At 40.3% G+C, this 23,457-nt stretch overlaps 1 protein-coding gene across 1 annotated transcript in view; it reads left to right on the top strand.

Annotated features, from left to right (window-relative positions):
• Window positions 1–23,457, top strand: part of UTRN (utrophin) — a 321,971-nt gene that overhangs the window by 105,716 nt on the left and 192,798 nt on the right. The window contains exons 34-44 of the mRNA XM_083434684.1: window positions 338–508; window positions 4,207–4,386; window positions 6,555–6,683; window positions 6,855–7,025; window positions 8,640–8,795; window positions 9,219–9,356; window positions 10,488–10,640; window positions 14,614–14,799; window positions 16,701–16,873; window positions 21,074–21,224; window positions 22,497–22,672. Coding sequence (XP_083290810.1) covers window positions 338–508; window positions 4,207–4,386; window positions 6,555–6,683; window positions 6,855–7,025; window positions 8,640–8,795; window positions 9,219–9,356; window positions 10,488–10,640; window positions 14,614–14,799; window positions 16,701–16,873; window positions 21,074–21,224; window positions 22,497–22,672 — 1,784 coding nt within the window. The remainder of the gene's footprint in view (window positions 1–337; window positions 509–4,206; window positions 4,387–6,554; window positions 6,684–6,854; window positions 7,026–8,639; window positions 8,796–9,218; window positions 9,357–10,487; window positions 10,641–14,613; window positions 14,800–16,700; window positions 16,874–21,073; window positions 21,225–22,496; window positions 22,673–23,457) is intronic.

Below are 23,457 nucleotides of genomic sequence, written 5' to 3'. Positions count from 1 at the left end.
TGCTGGCCACATGACCTGGAAAGCTGTCTGTGGACAAACGCCAGCTCCCTTGGCCTGAAAGCGAGATGAGCACCGCAACCCCATAGTCGCCTTTGACTGAACTTAACCGTCCAGGGGTCCTTTACTTTTACCTTACCTATACTTTCCACCAGTTTTCCTGTGCTAAGCAGCCTGTAATTTCCAGGATCCCCTCTGGATCCATTTTTTCTTTTTTCTTAGTATGACCTTTTATAAAAATACCACCTGGGTGTTGCCAATTACTTTCACTGCTACGTATTTCTTATTGAAGAAGCAGAACTCCTTATCTCTGTTTTTACATGCTGGGTTTCTTATGCAGGTCACTGAAGGGAAGCAAGATTTGGAGCAGGCATTGCAGCTGTCATGTAAGCTCAAGGAAGTCTCTCTTTCCTTGTCGAAATGGCTAGAGGCTACGGAGGCTGAGTTAGTGCACAAGTCCACCTCAGAGAGTTTGCTCACTGATCTGGACACTGAAATCGCATGGGCTAAAGTAAGAAAAACTGTATCTTGTCCCTTCTCCTTTGTATTCCTTGGTGATTTAAAAACAAAAGCAAAACAGAGACAATTGTTTCTATTTCATCCTTGGAGCAACTGTTAACAAAAATGCACTTTCTAATGATTAGCCCATCTTGAAGCCTTGTATATAAATTAAACAAATTATATAAGCGCTAGAAATTTCCAGACTATGTAGAATCACCAACGTAATTCTGTCCCTCTAGTTCACTTGTGAAGCTCCTTAATTTTTGCTGCAGTGTCAATAGCAACCCAGCTGCAAGGCTCATAGTGCTTCCAAATAATTTATTTAATGGTTTTTCTCCTTTTCTGTTTCCCTGATGGAACAATCTGTCCTCATCCCCCCCCCCATATTCAGCTTGTCTGATGGAACTATCTGTCACCCCTGCTGTTCTTGCGGGAGATGGTGGTCTCTGGACCACCCAGAGCAAATTTGGGGAGGGCACCAGAGAGCTGGGGGCTAGGGGAAGGAAAGGTGGAAAGTCCTGTTGCACTAGAAGGAATTGTTGTGCTGCTTTTCGCTGGTTCAGTACTTAGTCCATAGTGCAACTTTTCCTGGTTTACATTAAGCTGATGAAGAAAAATAGACGCATTCTTTTGAAGCAGAAATTTCTGCTATGCAAAGGGTGGACAACTATGAATTGTTGATTATAAATAGGAAAATCTTAGGCATTTTCTTCCAGCATTAGATTCCAAAAAAACATTGCATATGGTACATGATTATTGTGAATGGGTAGTGTTTATCCTCTGTTCTCAGAGGTGTACCAAGGGTCTCTTCTGCCCCTGTCAATTGACACCCCGCCCCCCCAATAATTTTGCCATGGTGCGAGAAGGATGGAAAGCTTCTGCATTTGATCTTGCTGCAGTAAAGCCTGCTGCAGTGGCACCACACACATATACACCATACACTTCATAGTCTGAAAGGTGATTTTTTGCACTCCACCTGGGCCTGTGTTCTCGTCGGGTGCTGTTTTTGCCAACCCCTATCTTCACCTCTGTCTGTTCTTCTAGGATAAGTTAGAGTTTAGTAATATAAGCCTTTTTGTTGGCTGTTGCTGAAAGAAAATAATTTAAAATGTTGAAGAATTAGCTATTAGATCTGTAACCACTATACAAAACCGCATTGGAGGAGCTAATCTCTATAATTCCACAGCAGCAACACTTAATATTTGCTATCTGTTACATGATAAATCCCCTCAGTGATGGATTAAAGTGGGTAAAATAGCTATATAAAGATACATTTTTTTACCTATTTAAAAAATAAACCAAGTAGCTAACTATCATATCTATAAACCAAGTAGCTAACTATCATAGCTAATATCATACTTTGTTTCAAATTTCTCCCCAATACTTAGTTCTGAGCATATATTTAAGCATATATTGTGTCTATGCTTCCTTTACTGCTTTTTCCCAAGCTGGCATGGATAATTTAAAACCTTAAACTATCTTTTAAATTTGATTGCCTTATTATAGACTTTTTTTAAAAAAAAAATGTTTTCTCAAAAAGCTGAATTGTGCCAGCCAAAAAAAGGCATATTAGATCCATCCAAGGCTCACCAAGGTGTTTCATTTTCCATAACATAATACAGTTCTTGGCTTTTTGAATTTAATTGCTTGTTTTAATTATTGATTGCTATTTTAGAGAATGTCATGGTTAGTCAGTTATTTGCCTAATTGAGTGCAAAAAGTCATTAGCCTACAAGGAGGAGTATTGTGTTCTGAGGATTGATGTTAAAAATGGAACAGTATAATTTCTTGTCATGCAAGGAAACTGCACAAATCCTTCTTATGTTAAAATGGCTACAAATAATTGTGATCTGAGGACCTTTTTACTATCTGTATACAATATACTTCAATATGATTAGTAGTATTTAAATGTTTCAGTGTAATGTATTTGAAATGTTGCAATATCCTCTGTGCTCCACAATGATGTAGAGAAAATGCACTACTTTATTAATTAACAAGTACTTGCGCACATACTATTATACAAAAATGTATATTATAGTGGGAAGAATTACATAAGGTTCCCTCCACTTCATGAAAAGTACATGCACACATGCAGACAAAAAGTAGTTTGAATTGCTCCATAATAGATAGATATATAGTTCCCCACATGCAGAACAAGAAACTTTATGAAATAACAAATGGAACTGGAACATGGAGTAATTGCATAATAAAATAAATGGCAGAATCTAATAAAATCAAATTTGATAAAGGCAAGAGGAAGATATAAGTTGTCTTAAAAATTACAACTTCATTTCCCAACAGTAGATAATTTCAGGTAGCAGGGGCTGCCCAAGACATTTTGGCACCTGAGACAAACCACAAAATGACATCGTTCTTCCCACTAGACCACATAACACCGGTCTTGAAAGACCTACACTGGCTCCCAGTACATTTCCGAGCACAATTCAAAGTCTTTAAGCAGAGGCTTGACAGCCATATGTCAGGAGTGCTCTGATGGTGTTTCCTGCTTGGCAGGGGGTTGGGCTCGATGACCCTTGTGGTCTCTTCCAACTCTATGATTCTATGATTCAAAGTGTTGGTGCTGACCTTTAAAGCCCTAAATGGCCTCGGTCCAGTATACTTGAAGGAGCGTCTCCACCTCCATCGTTCTGCCCGGACACTGAGGTCCAGCGCCGAGGGCCTTCTGGCAGTTCCTTCGCTACGAGAAGCCAAGTTACAGGGAACCAGGCAGAGGGCCTTCTCGGTAGTGACACCCGCCCTGTGGAACACCCTCCCACCAGATGTCAAAGAGAAAAATACTGTATTTTTCACTCTATAAGACGCACCAGACCACACGACGCACCTAGTTTTTGGAGGAGGAAAACAAGAAAAAATTATATTCTGAATCTCAGAAGCCAGAACAGCAAGAGGGATCGCTGCACAGTGAAAGCAGCAATCCCTCTTGCTTTTTCTGGCTTCTGGGATAGCTGCGCAGCCTGCATTCACTCCATAAGACGCACATACATTTTCCCTTACTTTTTAGGAGGGAAAAAGTGAGTCTTATAGAGCAAAAAATACGGTAACTACCAAACTTTTAGAAGACATCTGAAGGCAGCCCTGTCCAGGGAAGCTTTTAATGTTTAATAGGTTATTGTATTTTAGTGTTCTGTTGGAAGCCACCCAGAGTGGCTTGGGAAACCCAGCCAGATGGGCGGGGTATAAATAATAATAATAATAATAATAATAATAATAATAATAAAATTATTATTGTGAAGATTGATATTAGGAACAATGACAGAGTGGGGGAATAAATATGTACATTGGAATCTGTTACCCCTGTGGATCCTGCTACCTGAGATGGTCACCTCACCTTGCCTCATGGGTGGGCCAGCCCTGTCCATTAGTCTGTATGATCACAGAAATGCAGAACTGTCAAATGGTCCCAATAACTTCACAATGCTTCAGTTGCCTTTTATTGAAGGAGGATTTTCATGCTGCTAGAACTTCTATGAAAATTCTACAATGCGTGCAAATATCGCTGTCAATATTAGAATACCCCGTGTTCATTTGGGCATATATGCAGTTGGCTGGTAAGTGCCTTACATGATATGAAAAGGCAAGGCGGTCAAATTAGAAACATGGTCATATGCTATGAATGCGTTTGATGCCATCTTTGACTTTGCAATCATGAAGAATTTGGTTCTGTTAATAGTTTCTGTTGCCTTTTAGAATGTGCTGAGAGAACTGGAAAGGAAGAAGGTTGATCTTAACAGTGTAACAGAGAGTAGCGCTGTACTTCAGACCTTAGTGGAAGGCAGTGAGACGACTTTGGAGGAAAAGCTCTGTGTTCTTAATGCTGGATGGAGTAGAGTCCGAACTTGGACGGAAGATTGGTGCAATACACTTTTGGTAAGCTGATATGCAATTTTTACTTTTTACTAATATTTGCTGCCTTTAAAAATATTTTTTTATTAGCTGAGTTATCTGTCTGACATTAAGATTTCCAGAGTGTAATTAGCTTCAGCAGAATAAGGTACATTATGATAGCCTTCTCACCGTGTGTACTGTCACAAAGCATAGAAATTCCTGTGAAGAGAGAAGATATCAGCATGCCCAGTAGATGTAGGATTGAAGTTACTTAATAAGAAAGGTGAGGGGCCAATATAATTTCAAAATGTGTCATGAATTTTAGAAGATCATTTCGCTCAGTTTACCTGAACTTTGTAAGATTCTTGCTATCTAAACAGCCAGTTTTAATAGCCTTTACTTTTTGACATGAATATGTTGTAGCCATAATCCCAAAGAAAATATTAAGAGAATCTAACGCACCCATGGCAGTTTAATTCATTCTTGTGTCCTCTCTGATCTCTGTTGTGAGTTATCTATTTATCTGTCAGCTCCCTGTTTTGAAGTCATTCACAATCAAGACTGGTCATTTTTATTATCTCCGAAGCCCTCTTCAGACATTTTCCTGAATATGTGTAGGATTAATGAGGTGGGAGGGGTTTTGCATATGACCCCCACCCCAAACTTCACTGTATGCACCAGTTCCCATTCCTGGAATGAGAGGAAGACAAGGCAGAAGTTCGGATCATGGGAGAATTCCAGTGCTTAGAATCTTCATTCAGATGTTTCCCTTCCATGTGGGAAGTTCTGAAGGGGGAATGGGTATCTGTGAGGATATGCATTCAAACAAACATCTGAAGGTTTAAAAAAGTAAAAATCTTTCCCGGGTATCTTTCCAAAATCACCCTTGGTCTCCCTGATACATTACAGGGGAAATGTGATATTGTTGCTCTTGCTTGATCTCTCAGTGGCTTTTGATACTCCAGTATCCTCCTGGACCATCTTCATGAGTGGGGGACTGATGGAACTATGGGGCCAGAATAGCATTGGGGGAATTATGTGCCAGCCTCCTTCCAATTGTGCTGTTCATTGCTGCAGGGCAATAAGGTATATTATGATAGCCTTCTCACCATGTGTTCCCAGTGCTGTTCAATATCTATAAGAAGCTGCTGTGAGTGGTAATTGGGAGATTTGGGGCACGGTGCCATCAGATTGCTGATGACGCCCAGCTCTATTTCTGTTACACCTGAATCAGGAAAGTCTGTGGCTTTTTTAAACCGGTGCCTGGATGCAGTGATGGGCTGAATGAAGGGCAGCAAACTGAGACTGAATCCTAGTAAGATGGGGGACTGTGGTGAGTGGCTCCCAGGTACAGGAGTTGAGGAGTTTACTGGTTCTGGTTGGGGTTGCACTCCTCTGAAGGAACAAGTTTATAGTTTGGGGTGTGCTCCTCAATCCATCACTGGAAGCTCATGTGATCTCTGTGGGGATGCCTGTTATCAGCTTAAGCTTTATGGCAACTGCAACCTTTCCAGGACATGGATAGTTTAGCTACTATTGTTCATGCGCTGGTAACCTCAGAATTTATGTTGAATCAAAGCATAAGGTGAACACACTACAGAATTTCATCAGTGCTTTAAAAGTTGCTACCTTTGCTATAAAGGGTTGCTATCAGAATAAACCAATTCTTTAAAAATCAAGAACTTTTGGAAATCCAATTTCACAACCATGTATGCTTTTATCAGTCAAATAATCATTCATGTAAAATTGACAGAAAGCAAACTATAATGAGCAGCGTTGTTTGAATATGTTAAGGATTTGTTATGTGTTTGAGTGTACTGGTTTACTCATTGGCTATTAAACCCTGTTATGATGTGGGGATATGAATGCTGCATATTTTCTATGTTCTTAGGGAGAGGTGAAGTGGGCCTGGGCAGGCTTTATCCTGTAGCAAAAAGATGGATGCAGGAGATAGAAAATAGTGCAAAGGGGGATAGGACATGGATTTAATACCTTCTAAATTTTAGTCTAATTTTCTTTTTGAATTGAGTATGCAAATTTATTGTAAACTGTCCAGAGGTCTTGGCATGGAGTGGACCAGAAATCTAAATAAACGTAGTGATGACTATTTATTGCTAAGTGTTTCCTGTTAATATGCAGCATTTTTTTCATTTTATTGATCATTCTCTAGGTATTTCTTTCATTGATTTATCCTTGTCTTTGCTGCCCAGAATCACCAAAGTCAACTGGAGATTTTTGATGAGAATGTCGCCCACATAAGCACTTGGCTGTACCAAGCTGAAGCCCTGTTGGATGAGATTGAGAAAAAGCCAGCCAGCAAGAAAGAAGAGACAGTGAAGGTGGCAAACCTAATCTCTTACTGACATGGCTTATACAGTAATAGTATATTTTGGTTCCAAATGAAACTCCGCCAAATCTCTTGGTTGATAACTCTCTTGCTACACTCCCACCCTGTTTTATCCTGCTGTATACTGAACACTAAGCTTGTGCTGTTTTTCCCCTCTTCTCAGCGTCTAACATCAGAATTGGATGATGTTAGTCTCAGAGTAGATAATGTGCGTGACCAAGCTATTATCCTGATGAATGGCCGTGGTGTGTCATGCCGTGAGCTGGTAGAGCCGAAGCTGGCTGAACTGAACAGGAACTTTGAGAAGGTATCGCAGCACATCAGAAGTGCTAAGGTGAGGATGGGAGATGTTGTGCAAAACATGATCCCAAAGCATTGATTTCTTCCCATTTTGAAGTCCATATGTTAAGGGGAATGTAAGTTGAGCAGTTAATGTGCATATCAACTGGCCAGTGTGTACATTCACCGGGTCTCGTGGAGAATGTGCACACAACCCTTCCATGAAAAGGAAATTGTGCACATTTCCTGGTCAGTAAACATAAGCCCCAAAAGGCCACAGAGAATGTGCATATTTCAGAGAAAGAAGCAGCTGATGTGCAAACAACAGGCCATTGTGGATATTCACCAGGCCTCATGGAGACTGTGCGCATAATCCTTCCATGAAGATGGAATTATGCACATATCCTGGTCAATAGACATAATCCCTAATAGCTCTTGGGTAATGTGCCCATATTGACGGGATTTTGCACACTTACATTCCCCTTAAGATCCTTGAACAGTTCTTAATGCTTTGGTGGAATGAATGCTGCTTAGTTATTTTTAGATCTCAGCTAGGTGCAAACTCCTGTTTTGATAAGAAGTGTATGTGGTAGGGAAGCTGCTGCTTCTTAGTATTTTATTGATGAGCTGGTTGATTATGATTTTCTTTTTTTGGCTGGGGAGAACTTTGATGATAACTTAGAGAAAGATAGTACAGTGGTATCTTGGGATGCGAACGGGATCCGTTCCGGAGTCCCGTTCACGTCCAGAAGCAAACGTAACTAGTGATGGCACATCTGTGCATGCATGTGTCTCTTTTCGCCGCTTCTGCGCATGCGTGTGATGTCATTTTTAGCATCTGTGCATGCGCGAGTGGCAAAACCCGGAAGTAATGTGCTCCGTTACTTCCAGGTTTCCGTGGAGCGCAACTCGAACATGCTCAACATGAAGCATATTCAACCCGAGGTATGACTGTACATTGCTGTACATTGACAAACAAGTATCTGCTTGCTCCTGACAAGATATATTGTTTAAGTAATAATTATTGGGTGTTCTTCTTTTAAAAAGCACACATGCATTTAATTTACAAAATACTACCAGTATTTCTAGTGTATTTCTAGTGGAAAGGGTACATAACACTAAGCTTGAGATCCAACATAACACTAGCACAAGATGATTGAGAACTTGTTCTTGAACAAGCAGTATCACACAAGCTTAACTGTCACCAAGTATCATAATATTAGTGGTTGTGCTAAGGATTTCACAACATCTTTTACAGAATACAGCTGTTGCAGTGCACTAAGAATGAGGCTCCCACTTGCAGAATGGCTGTTCCTTGAACAGGCTGTTACAACTGGATATCACCCGTTGACTTTTGATATGCCTCCAACTCTCCAAAAGCATATAAGCTAGGTCTTGAGTATCCCAGTTACTCACGACTAGGCATTTCCTTAGCCTGGGTCTCTGGGAATGGGAATCATCTTATCACTCTCAGCCTTATTCTGCGTTCTTAGGTGCAGCTTAGTATTTTTTATTTTTCAACTGAGCCAGTGAAACAGGATAATCTGTAGCCAAAGTTCTCCTACACCGCAAAGTCTGATTCTGAACGTGATGTTCGTTTGCAACTTTACTGATGCAGTTATTTAGGCATTAATCAATGTGTGTTTTTTGTCTTCCCATTTGCCATCAGATGCTTTTCAGTCAGGAGGCTCATAAAGTGTTTGTCAAGCAAGGGACCCATGGAATTGCAGTGGATTCTGCAGACATTGATAAATTCGAAAGTGAGTTACAGGACATGCTGAAGGTTGTAGAGAAACACATGGAATCAAATGAAGATGATGAAAAGGTGTGTGAGATTAGAATGAAACAGATTATTGCACTTGCCTTTATTAAACATATTTTCAGCTATTCTTCTGCACATTTTTATGCATGTTTCTCTTCACAGATACTGGGTTGTGTTCGGTGTAGCACTTACGTGAGCGGAATGAATTCTGCTGCAGAAAGGGACCTTCCATCCTTTCCTCCCCCTGTGCACCCCCTAAATATTTTCTGGGGATTCCCCCCAACATTCTAGAGCAGATTTTGGGAAGGTGTAGGGTAGATGTGGTTGGGAGAAGGAAGAGTCCCATTACACAAATGGAAGTTGTTCTGTTAATGCATTTTTATTTTGCTTGAATACTGCCCGTTATATCCATTTTGGGAGGAGGGGGAATATTTTCCCTTAAAGTATCATTAACTGTTTAGCATTCTTGTGCTGTTATCATTTTAGTTGGATGAAGAGAGGGCTCAAATTGAGGATGTTCTACAAAAAGGTGAAAAGCTACTGCAACAGCCAATGGAAGAGAGCAGGCATGAGAGAATTCGTTTGCAGCTTCTGCTTCTGCAGACCAGGCAAAGCAGCGCTAAGGTAAAGATATTGCGTTCTCCCTCCCTCCACCCACCCATCCAATAGGATAGACACCTGCAGTATAGTTTCCTCTCTCCCAAGTAACATTTGCCTGCCTGCATCAGAAAACTCTGTAACTCTCATGCACACACCCATGTCCAACTTCTGATTTTTCATTTCATTGACACAGACGTCTTTTCAAGCCAGGTGCACGTGGGTTTCCATATTCTCATCCTAAGAACTTCCACTTCTGATATATTGGAATCTTTTCTCTTGTCACCCTGAAACTAGGATGGCTAAATGGATGAATTAGTCATTAAATGTTTTAGTTCTGCCCAAAACCCAGTACTCTCTGCACACAATTATTCCTCTGTATGAATTTGATCTTCTGAGTCAGCTCTTTACCCACTTTAAATGGAAGAAAGAAAATATGCTTATAGATGCATGTGCCATTGAAACTGGGTGAGCGATCAGGGCCAATTAGATCTGCAGTTGCCTCCATATTTTTTTTAAAATGTTAATATTGGGTAAAATTGTTCAGCTCTTTCATTCTTGTCTGCGACTGATGAAAGGCAGAGCCCTGTTTCTAATTCCCTCTCATCTTCCCCAATGGTACCAGAGAGTTCTATATTAGGCTCATAGAAACTGAGTAGGTGTTAGCCCCCATCCCCAGCCACAACTTAATTTACACCAGCATGGCGGTAAGGGAAATGGGGGTGGGACAGAAGAGGGGTTGCATTTTTTAAAATTTCTGGATTACTGATGTACCATTCAGCATTTGAGAAGCTTCTTCTTCAACCTGGCAAGATCCTGTTTTGCCTCAGATGCCTTCAAGGAACCCCACCTCCTGAATATTGGGGAACCATTTAAATTTGGTGCCTGGGAAATAGGCAAATTGATCCTTGGTAGAATTATTTTTCAAATAAGGCAATCTGTGTTAAGACAGAAATTGTTGATTGTGGCAGCATGCAATATCAACCCATCTCCCTGGCAGATGTTGTTTGGGGTTGTAATTGTCAACAAATCCTTTTGCCATTTCAGCTTGCACTTCTTTTGTAGATTTCTAAACATCTGTGATTGAACATAGACAACTGCTTTTCTGCTGCTTCTGTCAACCATTTGCTTTATATTCCCTTCATTCTTTGCTTATAGGAACTTAGGTCATTACAAAGGAGACAGGTGGTGGAGCTCTCCCCTTCGTTCTCCCAATATAAGACAGAACAAGACAGTCATTTGCACTGGCTCAAAGAGAGAGATGGGAGCCTTTCTGGAACAGAGGAAGCAGAAGATGAGGGGAGGTTGCAGGTAGATCTTATTTATTGTGAAAAAAATATTTAAAAAACTTTCCCCTTAAGTTACACTAACAGACCATCTAGCCAATATACTTTCACTACCAGTACTGTAACTGTTACTAGAGGATGGGGTTTTTAAAGGGGTTTTTTGTCAATAATGTCATCATATTATTGACAAAATAAAATTGTCAATAAATTCTAAAATGGGCCACTGCAGAAAATTTACCCTTTGGTAAAGGACGCTGATAGAGGATCTGTCCATCTAGCTGGAGTTTAATGTTTTAGACCCCACTAAGGAAGAGGACACATTGCTATAACTGGGCTACAAGAACTTGCCATCTCTTTTTGAAATGTTACATTGGCCATTAACACATTCAGTTGTGAGTGGACCCAGCAATGTTATGACTGAGTTTTGAGGCTAGATCTGTACAGGGTAGCGAAAGGTCAGATTCGAAAGCATATTTACTTACATTCAGGTTGCTGCTTTTCAGATAAATTATTTATCAATAGCATGTGAAATCTTGAAAGAAGTGGATTTTCTTTATCTATTTACTATATTTTCAGCCTTGTTTTTCAGATAATTGCTAATGTGTCTCATATTAACCAGAGAGAGAGAGGGAGGGAGGGGGACGAGAGAGAGAGAATGAGAGAAAGACCCTGTCATTTGGTTTATAAACTACGGTAAAAAGGCAGGAGAAAAGGGAAAAGGTGAAGGAGAGAGATTAGTTATTCAAAGCCAGAACAAAGTGGTGAGCTGTGAGAGGGCATTTATATCCAGTTCAGGCAAGGTTGTTGTGATGGGATGATGAGCTGCTTGTGCGTAAACTGCAAGTCCCTCAGAGTTTGATCAAGTTTTCAAACCTCTGCCTGTGACGGAGCCCCTCCAGCATGGCTGCGTCAATCGCTAGCAGAATCCGAAAGTGGTTGCTTTCGGAATCGTTTCCAACATAAAAGCTCCTTAACGGAAACACGTCTTCTGGACTCTCGGCGTGACAGTTTCCGGCGAGGAATGGGTGTCCCTATAGGAGGTCCTGAGACCTCCCCGCTGTTTTCGCTGGAAGCGTCTCTGAGCCATCCCTCCGAATCACCTTCCCTTGAAGTTCCTGCTCTCCCCCTACTGGTTCCCTCTTCAGCTGCTGCGTCTCTCTCAACCTCAGTGAGCCTTTGCACCTCCTGTCCTTCCGATGGCAGTTCCCTGACAGTTGTTCTTCATCTGCTTGAATAGCAATTGGTGACGGTGGTCCCTTTGGCCAATGGACAAGGCCAGAATGTTCTTTCTTCTTACTTTAGCAGTCCCAGGGGCTAAACACAGCTAAAGCTGAGTATTTTTTCAGGCAGGATGGGGAGAAGTGAGCTCTTTGTAGCTGCTTCTTATTTGGCTGATGGTAAAGGCCAGTTGGTCTCCCTGTTGCCTCAATGTTTCTTTCGGGAGGTAGTGACCCTAGGTTTCCTGGCTGTTGGCAAAAGCTGGAATGTGCTACTCTTCAATTCTCTGGCCTCGGGACAACTGTGATATCTATGAATGGGAATCTGTGATTATTTTTATCTCTGTTCATTAGCCATCTCTTCTTAAGGCTTTTCCTGGGCCTTTCAACTTTTCCTTGTGTTCAGATTTTGCTCACAGGTGAGCATGACCAAAGGAGAAGGGTCACATCCTGCTATGTTTCTGGGCAGTTTCTTGAGCCTTGGTAAGCCCTGGGTCAAGTGAACCCCTGATCCCATTTTGATTTGATCCCTTACGATTTTATTTTGAATGTGTTTCAATTGGATGTATTAAAATCTGCTGTTTAATCAAATATTTGTGAGAATTTTATTGAGCGCAGTACTGTGATACTGACTTCAGAAAGCTTGTCTGTTTCAATTATTCATACATACAAAGCTTTTCATTTTCCATTTCTAATGCGTCCACTTTTCTCAAATATTTAGTCTGTCATAAGAATTGTTGTTATATTTTATATAATAGTGAGGAGTCGTCTGAAGCAGTAAGTAATTTTTTGGACAAGCTTGTGCATTAGGCAATCTGTCAAATACTTTTGCATTTCTGGTTATGGGACTTTATAATTAAATGAATCAATCTCTTTATGACTCTCCTATAACTTTAAAGCCCAGAGCCAATTATTGAGGAGAACATAGAATGTGAAAGACTCAAATTCAAGCTTATGCAGCATAGAATAATGATGCCTAAAGTCCTCCCAATTTAGTGCCCTGTTTTGTCAGCAGCTACCTCCATTTCTTCCCATGGAGCTAACAGCAGATTTAAAGTCAGGGAATTTAGGTTGGGATGATAGTGTGAGGAGAATGGGTCACAATTATTTTCTTACAAAAAGGGCTGAAATTGGTGAATTAATATGAGAGTGAAGGCGGCCAGCAACAGGTTTGGATCAGTTTTACCCCACAGAAAATGTATTTAGGAAAAGTACCAGTCATTGCTTTGTAGCAGCAAATCACCTCCCTTCTGCACACTGGACTTCACATAGGAAACCTCCTGTTAAGAATTGATGTCAGCATGCAAATATCAGACAGGGTGGGAGCCTGATTGTCACCCCCATTCTCCTTTGTACAGGTAGTGCTCAAGTAAATGAAGAGAAATCAAAAAGATGGATTTGCGTGTGTAGAGCTGTACCAAGTATTAATCATTGGTTTGCGGTTTATATTTTAAAAATATTTTATATGAATTGCCCCAGTCTATTTTTCTAGCTCAAATGCCCTTTGTTTGTAGGATCTGGAAAATCATAGTTGCTGTCTTCTCTGAATTGAACCTTGAACATAAGGCTGCTGAGGTTTCATTAATTTTTGGCATACTGTAGGTGACAAAACAGCAATTGATCAATAGTACTGCAACTTGTTTAACATTTCTCTGTTGGAGACCTTGTTGATGACCTTCACTCTGCACTGAACTCTGATGAAGATGCAATTCTGTATATGGTGATTCAGAAAAGGAATAAGCCATATTTTTGTGCCTGGTTTTGATTGGCTTCATCTTTTAGTGATTAGCCAGTTGGGGATACTGTATTATCTAGCTCATTGCATCTGGTATAAGGTTGGCTTGGGAATCATTCATACACCAAACTGAGCTCCTTGGAGGAAGGACAGAATACAACTTTGATGAACAGTAGCAGATAATTGCTGTTCCCTTTTGAATGAACTGCTTTTGGGGATCTGACCCAGGTCTGTCTCGTCCTGTGTTATGCTTCCAGCAGCAGTTAACCAGATGCCTCTGGAAGCAAGGCATGAAGGTGACCATTTACTGTTGTTTATCAACATCAGCTTATGGTGCTTCAGTCCAACTATTATGCTATTCATAATCTCTATGAATTTGTCTAATTGATTCTTTTAAACTAGAGTTGGGGAACTCATGGTTTTCCAGAAGTTGATGGGCCTGAGGCACAGCACTTCAAAGTACTTTTATTTCCCACATCCCTCCTGATGCTTTCTGCTTTAAAGAAGGAGAGAGAAGCTGGAGTATATTTGTATTGGTGTATAGGGTGATTCATTTTAAAGAAAGTAAATTAAGTTATTAGTGTACCTGCTCTGGACAAAGTAGATATACTTCCTTCTAATTATAACAAGGAGTCACATGGCAGGGATTTTAGTTTTGGGGATAGAATTTCAATTTTAAAAACTTGATTTTATCTGGTATATTTTAATAGTTTATTTTTCAGTTCAGTACTTTTTAAAAAGGCTTTAATTTGCATTGAACCTGAAAGATAGGACATAAAGCAAATACAGTGGACTCTCGGGTTACGTTACCTTTGGGTAACGTAACTTTTGGGTTGCGAACGTGGCAAATCCCGAAATGTATACTGCACGCTTTACGCATGCGTAGAAGCGGCGCCTCTAGATGCGGACTTTTTGGGGTATGTAAGGACCCCCGGAATGAAATAAGTTCCTATCTGGAGGGTTCACTGTACAAATAAATGAAATTTGTTTTTATCTTATACTGAAGTTATTTTAAAAGAGCTAAGCTTAAGTTTATTTTTCTTTAGGCAGTCTTGCAGAAGATTCAAGGTCCTCTCTCATCAACAACGAGGGCATCTCCATTCCCTGCAGAATACCTGGTTGAAATTAACAAGATTTTGCTGGCTATAGCTGATGCTGAGCTCTTGCTGAATGCTCCGGAACTTCATTCTGGTGTCTATGAAGATTTTTCTACTCAGGAAGATTCATTAAAGGTACTAGAAACTGAAACAAAATATTAGAATAGAAATTTGAGTATTAAAAATGGTGATTATTTTCCCCAAACTTGGGTATAAGCATAAGGAAATTCAATGTATTTCTAAATGTTACAAAATTGCTCCTTGATTCATAGGCGCCAATTTTTCTAGCATGGTCACACAATCCTAGTACAACGCTGCCCTGAATTTGTTACACAGCAGCAATTTCATATATTGGAACATAACTGTAAAAGGCCATCCTCCATATGTTGTTTATGGGAAAGGAAAATCACATGATTACTAAAGACTGGCACAATGGTCTTGGGCCTGCTCCTGACATTGTACATGCTGCGTTGCCCTGATGTCCATGTCAGCATTTAGAGAGGGGCCAACTGGTGTGCCCAATTCTTGGGGTAGGGCCAAGGGCACAGACTTGCTCCTTAATATATGTGCAAGAATTTTTCTTGATCAAGAGTCTGGAAACCAAGCCTCATGATGAGTGGTTGAAGGAGTTCTAGATGTTCAGCCTGGTAAAGGTGAGATTGAAAGAAGATATGGTAGCCATCTTCAAATATCTAAAGGGTTGTCACTTGGAGGATGGAGCAAATTTGTTTTCTCCTGCTTTGAAGGGTAGGACCTGAACCAAGGAGTGCAAGTTACAGGAAAGGAGATTCCATCTAAACCCCGGAAAGAATTTTCTTACAGTAAGAGTTGTTTGGCAGTGGAATGGACTCCCATAAGAGGTGGTGGACTGTCCTTCCTTTGAGGTTTTAAATCAGAAGTTGGAGGGTCATCTGTCATGGATTCTTTAGTTGAGATTCCTGCATTGCAGGGGGTGAGTAGTAAATGACTCCTGGGGTCCCTTCCAACTCTACAATTATATGATTCTATGAATGGAATATGGGGCAAATAAAATGTGGAGAACCCATATTGGAAAGAGTTTAAAAGTATTTATTTCATAACATTTATACAGCACTTGATTGTAATAAACATCAAAGCAGTTTACAAAAAGATAAAACAAGAAAATCAAGAAAAAATTGCAACCTAGTTAAAATACTAAAACAGATTAAAAGTGCCTCAACTTTCTAAGCATCTGTGTAGGCTTGACTAAACAAGAATGTTTTTAGCAGACACTGGAAAGTACACAGTGGAGGGGCTGCTTGAGCTCAATAGGCAGGGAGTTCCATGGAGCAGGTGCTGCCACACTAAATGACTGAGTTCTTACAAATGCAGATCTGGTATTACATGGCACCTGTAGTAGTGCCAATATGTTGTACAAGTATGTTGCAGGTAGTACTCATTTTGGGGCTGGTCATTGGTATTCTCTCCCTCTCCCCTCCTCCTATCCCCATCCCCTCTCCCCCACCTCAGATCTCTACATACACACTGTATATGAGCTTGATCCTTTCATCACATGTATAATTCATTGCCTGAACCAGGACTTACTATGTTTACTAGATAGTATCATGTCTCCAAGAGCAGGGGGTGGATTGTAGGCTCAGGGAAATTAAATATATTTGATACTTCTCCATTCAGGAGCTGTGTGTGTGTGTGTATGTGTGTGTGTGAAACAGAGAGAGAGAGAGAGAGAGATATTAAAATTTGATAATTTACTTTTTAAGAATGAAAGTAAGTACATGCTCAGACAAAATAAACAGAAAGCATTGTGTTTGGGCTCTTAAGGTCATTGGATACAAATCTATTTTTACCCTTAGTAAGATGTTATAGAAGAACTCATTGTGGTTTAAAAAATAATTAGGGAAAGAAACCTATACTAACAGTGTTAAAATTACGTTGTTCATGCTTTCTGCAATCCAATCAAAGGGTTCAATTTGTCAAGTTGGCAGTCATCCTTGAGGGTATGCTAATACTTCCTTGTAGAGCACTTCAACAGGATTTTTGTCTTTCTATGCTTACAGAACATAAAAGACATGTTGGACAAACTTGGGGATCAGATTGCAGTCATTCATGAAAAACATCCAGATGTTATATTGGAAGCATCTGGATCTGAGGCTGTTCAAATAGCAGATTCTCTAATCCAACTGAATGCAGAATGGGACAGAATTAACAGGATGTACAATGATCGTAAATGGTAAGTAAAAGGACTACATTTACTTTATGCTGAAAAACAAACAGCCGTGCACCCAGAAAAGCTGATTTCTGTGATGAAGAAGTGAATCTGTAGGGGAAATTTAAGATACACCCTGGTGGGGATTTTCTGCTTTGGGCAGAACAATTTTATTGGGCCTGCCAAGCTTGAGTGATTTTTAAAATTATTATTATTAATAGTTGCTTAGCAATGTCTGTTTCATGAGCAGGCAGGGGCTCTAGGGGTGTTCTTAAGGTCAGGGATCCAAGGTAGTCCAGTATTAAAACTAAAAATTGAAATCCAAAAGGAATTCTTACCAAAAAGACTGATCTCCTACTGGCATCATGGGCTCACTGGATTGGATTGGGCTCTGGCTCCACCCTGGTCACAAGTCAGGAGAAAAATCTATTGGGAAAGTGGCAGCTCCCAATCAGTTTTTGCTCCTGCCTGTTCTTCAGTAAGCCCTGCCATAGTAATTATGGTTGCAGTTGGGACCCGCCCTAATTGGGTAAGCTTTGTGATCCCATGATGCCCATGGGAGAGATAGTATGATTGGTACTCACCTGAAGTGTGGATTGCTGATGGCATCATGGGGTCACTGGAACCATGCCCTAATATTGACTGCAAATATTGGTTCTGCTATTACCCACATGCCTTTAAGTTTGCAGTTTGTTCCTATTATTAGGGGAAACTGGGCACCTTTCTTTTCCTTTACTGTTTGTGACGCCAATGACTGTTTGAGCTTGGTGAGACCGCAAAACTGTTTGGGAGCTGCCCACTTCCCAAAGAGTTTTTTCTTCCGCCTCATGACCAGGATGGAGCTCAGAGCCCAACCCAATTCAGTGACCCCATGATGTCATCAGAGATGTACAGTTTAGTGAGTACCAATTGTACTTTCTCATGAATCACAGAAGAAGCTCACTATTCAAGGCTCAACCTCTTCACTCTCAACCTCAACTCTGTCTCCTTTTCTCTCTATATGTTAGTGTTTAGCTCAGCTTTCCTGTTCCCTTCATAACAAAGCTCTTTTTCCAGGACACAGAAAGCAAGATGTCAATGCTAGGGCTGCCTATCTTCCTCCTTACTTTTCGTCTGATTATCTGTGGGGTGGGCAGGGTCCTCCCTACTCTTAGGGATAGTTGTGGCCCTCTCTAACAAGAATTTCCTGGGTCCCTGTTAGTAGATATAGAATGAAAGATTTCCCAACTTACAGCCTAATTGCTGGATGGTATAGAAAAAGAAGAATCCCACCAAAGGCAAACAGTACAAGATGTATGTTATTCTGCCTTTAACTATCAATTGAAATTAATGTTCATTTCCCATCAGCCTGTGCCTGGCTGGGTTACCAAGGTCCTAAAGTCTCTTAAGGAGCTTCCATATGTAGGATTCTGGGATGCTGGGCTTCGATTCTATTATGTAGAGGGTGGACATAGCAGACGACACAGAGATTTCTCCAAGTACAGTGGTACCTTGGGTTACATACGCTTCAGGTTACATAAACTTCAGGTTACAGACTTTGCTAACCCAGAAATAGTGCTTCAGGTTAAGAACTTTGCTTCAGGATGAGAACAGAAATCGTGCTCCAGCGGCGTGGTGACAGAAGGAGGCCCCATTAGCTAAAGTGGTGCTTCAGGTTAAGAACAGTTTCAGGTTAAGAATGGACCTCTGGAACGAATTAAGTACTTAACCTGAGGTACCACTGTAGTTCTTTATAAGTAAGCTGGAACTGAACTGAACTGAACACAGCTCAGCCGGCCTGCTTTTATAGGCAGCCGGCTGTCAACATTGTAACAACAGCCCAGGGTTTCCCGCCTAAATTAACTAACGTGGACCTGAGTGAAAACTCTATACACAATACCCCCTGGTGGCCAGGGTGAGAATTTCAATACATAACTACTATATGGGCTGATCCACCACCATTGCCAAACAAGTAGCAATTTGAAGTTCCGGGCATTATTCCTTTGCATATTTGAATCTTCACAATCCTTTTGGAAACTTCAGTAATCTGATTAAGTTAACAGTTAAGCAGCCCAGCCACTCTTCCTATTTAAAAAGATAAATTAAACCTTCGCAGTTAATTGGTGCAGTACAACAGATTGACTTTCTAGCTGATTCATTGAAGGGTAAGACATTCCTTGAATCTCATAAATATTGCATCTTATTTTGCATCTTATTTAAAATGTGACTGGGCTTGTTAAGCATTCCTTTGAGGCTAAGGCTTGCAACATTACATGTAGTGTTTACAAGTACTGTCGATAGGTTTTATTTTATGTAATTCACGGACAGTACGATTTAAGGTCCTGAAGACTGTTGATCAACACTCCCAATATATTATAGGGAGTTGGTTTTACCCATAAAGCTAAAATCAGTCATTATAAAGAAATGGGTTTTATTATAATGATTCATACTGACATTTGTATCAGTCATGTTTAAATTTTAAATGGATGGGATATTGGACTCCATTATGATCAAATATACTTAGTTGTCAAAGTACCTTATTATACTCTTTGATTTCTAGTGGTAGAAGTCTTTGAAAGTTTCTTTGGATATCTTCTGCTAGAATGCAAGAATTAGCTGGTCTTCTGTTTGCTGCGTTACTCACTCCTGATCCAGACCTCTTAGGGCTCAGTCTTCACACAGACAGAAAACTGATTATCACACTTAGTATTAATTTGTTCCTTGCTCATGTACTAAAGTGGGTTGTTTGCAGGTGCATTTATATCCATCATGTATGGGGTATTAAAGGTAAAGGTAAAGGGACCATTAGGTCCAGTCGTGACCGACTCTGGGGTTGCGGTGCTCATCTCACTTTATTGGCTGAGGGAGCCAGTGTACAGCTTCCGGGTCATGTGGCCAGCATGACTAAGCTGCTTCTGGCGAACCAGAGCAGCACACGGAAACGCTGTTTACCTTCCCACCAGAGCGGTACCTATTTATCTACTTGCACTTTGATGTGCTTTCAAACTGCTAGGTTGGCAGGAGGTATGGGGTATTAGGGGAGGGCAGTACCTTTGGTGGGGGCCATGTCATGCTCCTTCTAACCAGTTGTTGCCACATTATTTTCTGTGTGGGTAACCTAGTTTCTTCCCAATCCTCTTCATACATTTCCCTCACTAGCTGGATCAGCATATGGGGGAAGGAATGGAGCTATGCGGAGTAGGCTTTCTCCCTGGTTTCTGTGCATACAACAGTACATGAAATGGCTTCCAAATGATCTAGAACCCTTCATGTGCATGGAAACCTGGAAACCTTTGTGTGCACATGACCCTGCGCTTCAGACTTGGAGGTGTATGGGTGGGGTTAGTTGATGCAGCCCGGCCGCCTCTCATGCGTCTTTTCTGAATATGTCTTTTGCTGGTTCTGCAAATTTTGCTGCAGAACTGGTAATGTACAGCAGTTGATTAGCCGATGGTCAGTTACAAACAACTCCAATTGTTTTACATCTCAACCCTTTTTATAAATAGATTGGTGTTGCTTTGAAAGGAGCTGCTTGTATGTTTATGCATTTATTTACATATAGAGCAACTTACTGTCATCTCTGAAAACAGCACAATCCATTTGTAATACATTGCAAACTGCTCTTGGGGGCATGGTGGGGTGCCAGCACCTGCTCTGCTGCAAATTCTGTAGAACTGATTTTCATGGTGCTCAGTCCTGGAGAAAAACTAGTTCATATGAGCTCACTGCCACACAGCTATAGTATTTGGCTCATTTCCAACTTTTTCTTGATATGCTGTTAACAGCAGTGGGTTTTTGATGGATCTGTGGACAAATTTGATTTTGGAATAAGGGAGATATGACCTTTGTGCAATTTGTTCTGTTGCATCTCAGAACATAGGCTTTGACTATGTCCAACTCCCTTCTGAATGGCAAAAATAGCAGTGGGTGGATTGAATCATAACGTTGCTGTGTATAAACCAAGAATAATTAATCATTTTTTTTGCATACCAACTGGTAAGTGACACCTAATCAATCTTTATTTTTCATGGAGTTAAATTTTATTTATCACGTGTTGCTCTTTTTGCTAAGTGGCAGTGGTTCTGTTGTCCCCCCACCCACTCAATATTGCTCTTTACAAGAGCAACACCCATTCTGCAAAGATATTTCCATTTTGTGGGATTTTTTGTTGCACAAAACACTCTTGCTTTTGAAATATATGCACAGGCAATTAACAGCTTCCGCTCCCCCTTCTGTTTCTTTTAGTTGCTTTGATAAGTCTGTGGAAGAGTGGAGACAGTTCCATTGTGATCTCAACGATCTCTCCCAGTGGTTAGCAGAAGCGGAAGGGTTGCTGGCTGAGGCCCATATTCAAGATGGCGGCCTGGATTTAGAAATTGCAAAGATACACCAGCAGGTATCTGATCATGGTTTGTTAAGGTGGTTTGTTATGAACTTGCTAACATTTTGATTTGGGTCTGGAAACTAATTGTCAGCCAGTGTGAATGCTTCAAAGTGACATGCACAAACATGGGCCAAAAGTTGTTAAATAAGTGGATTTCTGCATTCTGTACTAGCCGAAATTTCCAAACAATCTTCAGGCAGCCACATCTAACCCAGCCCATAAACCACCAACACACAAGTGATAGTTGCCAGGTCTCCATTTCCAGTAGCAGGCATAGGGGTTGTACCAGCCAAAGCTGATGGAAGACATGCTGAACCACAAATGGATGGGAACCTAATGAAAACCCTTGACTCTCAAATTATTAGTGAAGGCGCTTTATACAGATTGCATATACTGAATTTTACTGAACATATGCATTTTACTGAAAGTCTTATCCCCAATCCCCTGGTAAATAACTAAATGTTAAATAACAACACTTTACTGTTCTCCTTAAAAATCCCACACAACTTAATTTTTAAAACAACATAACTTAAGGCATGATCCTTCATGATCTTACGTAGACAGAAGTAGTTACACTTACATTTGGCATATTTTAATTTGCTATAACTTCATATAATTTAATTTAGCTTTGATAGACCACTGAGTATTGTTTTATTAATTTTAGAGTGTATGTGATTTTTATAAAAAAAAATTAAGCAGTATTTTTTTATATAGCATAGTATATTGTATAGAACAGAGATATCTCTTTTGACAGTTAATGCTTTTTTCTGGTTGTTAGTGATATGTGAAAGTTTGAGCCTGACTTTCCCTGACTTCCCTCAATTTCCTTGGGTTTCCTACCATATCTGCAGATCATGGGAACACTGTCCTTAATTAGCCTAGCTGAAATCTTAGTAAGGCTACAGAGAACAGGCAGCATATCTATTCTGAGACAAACTAATGCAGTGTTTTCCCTTCATCCCTACCCCACAAACCAAAATCTGTAGGCAGTATTTCCCTTTTTATCTCAAAGGCATACATGCATACTATGTGAGGAATGCTTAGCCTTCATACTGATTTGATTTCAACAGCATGTTCTTGTACTGTTTGTCTTTGGTAGATTGATATTCATGAATATATTAGCTTACTCTTAATAACAAGTGCCTAATCATTCACTTAAACAACAGTGATTTTTTATTTTATTTTTTAAACGAGCAATGTGTGCCCAGTCATTGTTTCAGGCTACACGTCAATGTCATATTGGGTAAGCAACAAAATTCAGCTTGGTTTTTATATTTGTGACAGGAACTTGAAGAGGGAGTCAGCAGCCATCAGACCAGCTTTTCGACATTGAACAGAACAGGAGAAGGAATTGTACAGAAGCTCTCTACTACAGATGGAAGCTTCCTGAAGGAGAAACTAGCAGGGTTAAATAATCGCTGGAAAGCCATCACTGCTGAAGTTATGGAAAGACAACAGAGGTAACTGGTTCAGTCAGGTTTTGGGATATCTTAGGAGAAGCATTGGGAACAAGTTTCTCTAGAAGCTCCAAATGACATTGTGTATTTCCTATTTGGTTGAACCGTCCATGCCCTGAATCTGAAAGGTCCCTCAAGGCTACTTTGAAACAATTAGTGATAATGATGCTGTTTTTAATGTGCACTCGTTCCATTTCCCCTTGCTCTGTTTTAGGAAATTGCTCTTTCATTTCTTTTAATATACTCTTTGGGTATATGAGTGCTACATTCATGTTTTGGAATTGCATTTTATCTATTGATGATATTTTCACATTGCCTTTGGTCCTTCTTAGTATTATAGGTGGTTAGCAAGGCTAACCCTCCCCCCAGATTTCCTGCAAAAAGGAAACAAAGTACATTCAAGATGCAGCTAGATTAGTCTGTCTGAAGTTGAATTATTAGTTGTGTTGCCATTTTGAAATGTACATTTAAGTTAATCTCTATTCCCCGCCCCAATCAAAATAAACAAAATGCTAGTTTACCACAGAGGCATAATGTACCAGTGTTATAGTTATTCCCACCACCAGTCTAGCTTTATGCAGAGCATACATAATTTTAAAAATACTTGCTTGGTATGATTGAAGACAGGGTGCAAATTCTTTCAATTTCTACACAGAATATGAAATATTGCTGGGAATTGTTTAAAATTAAATACATCTTTTTAGGCCTAAGGCAACCCAGGGAACACTTTAAGCATTTCTTTACCTGAAGTCACATTGCTGGAGAGAATGTGGAAATGTCACATGAAG

This window comes from Podarcis tiliguerta (genome assembly GCF_965153285.1).
Source record: "Podarcis tiliguerta genome assembly, chromosome: 3".
Classification (NCBI taxonomy): Eukaryota; Metazoa; Chordata; class Lepidosauria; order Squamata; family Lacertidae; genus Podarcis; species Podarcis tiliguerta.
The sequence above is the reverse complement of the archived record's forward strand: the minus strand, read 5'-3'. Positions and strand labels throughout refer to the sequence as shown.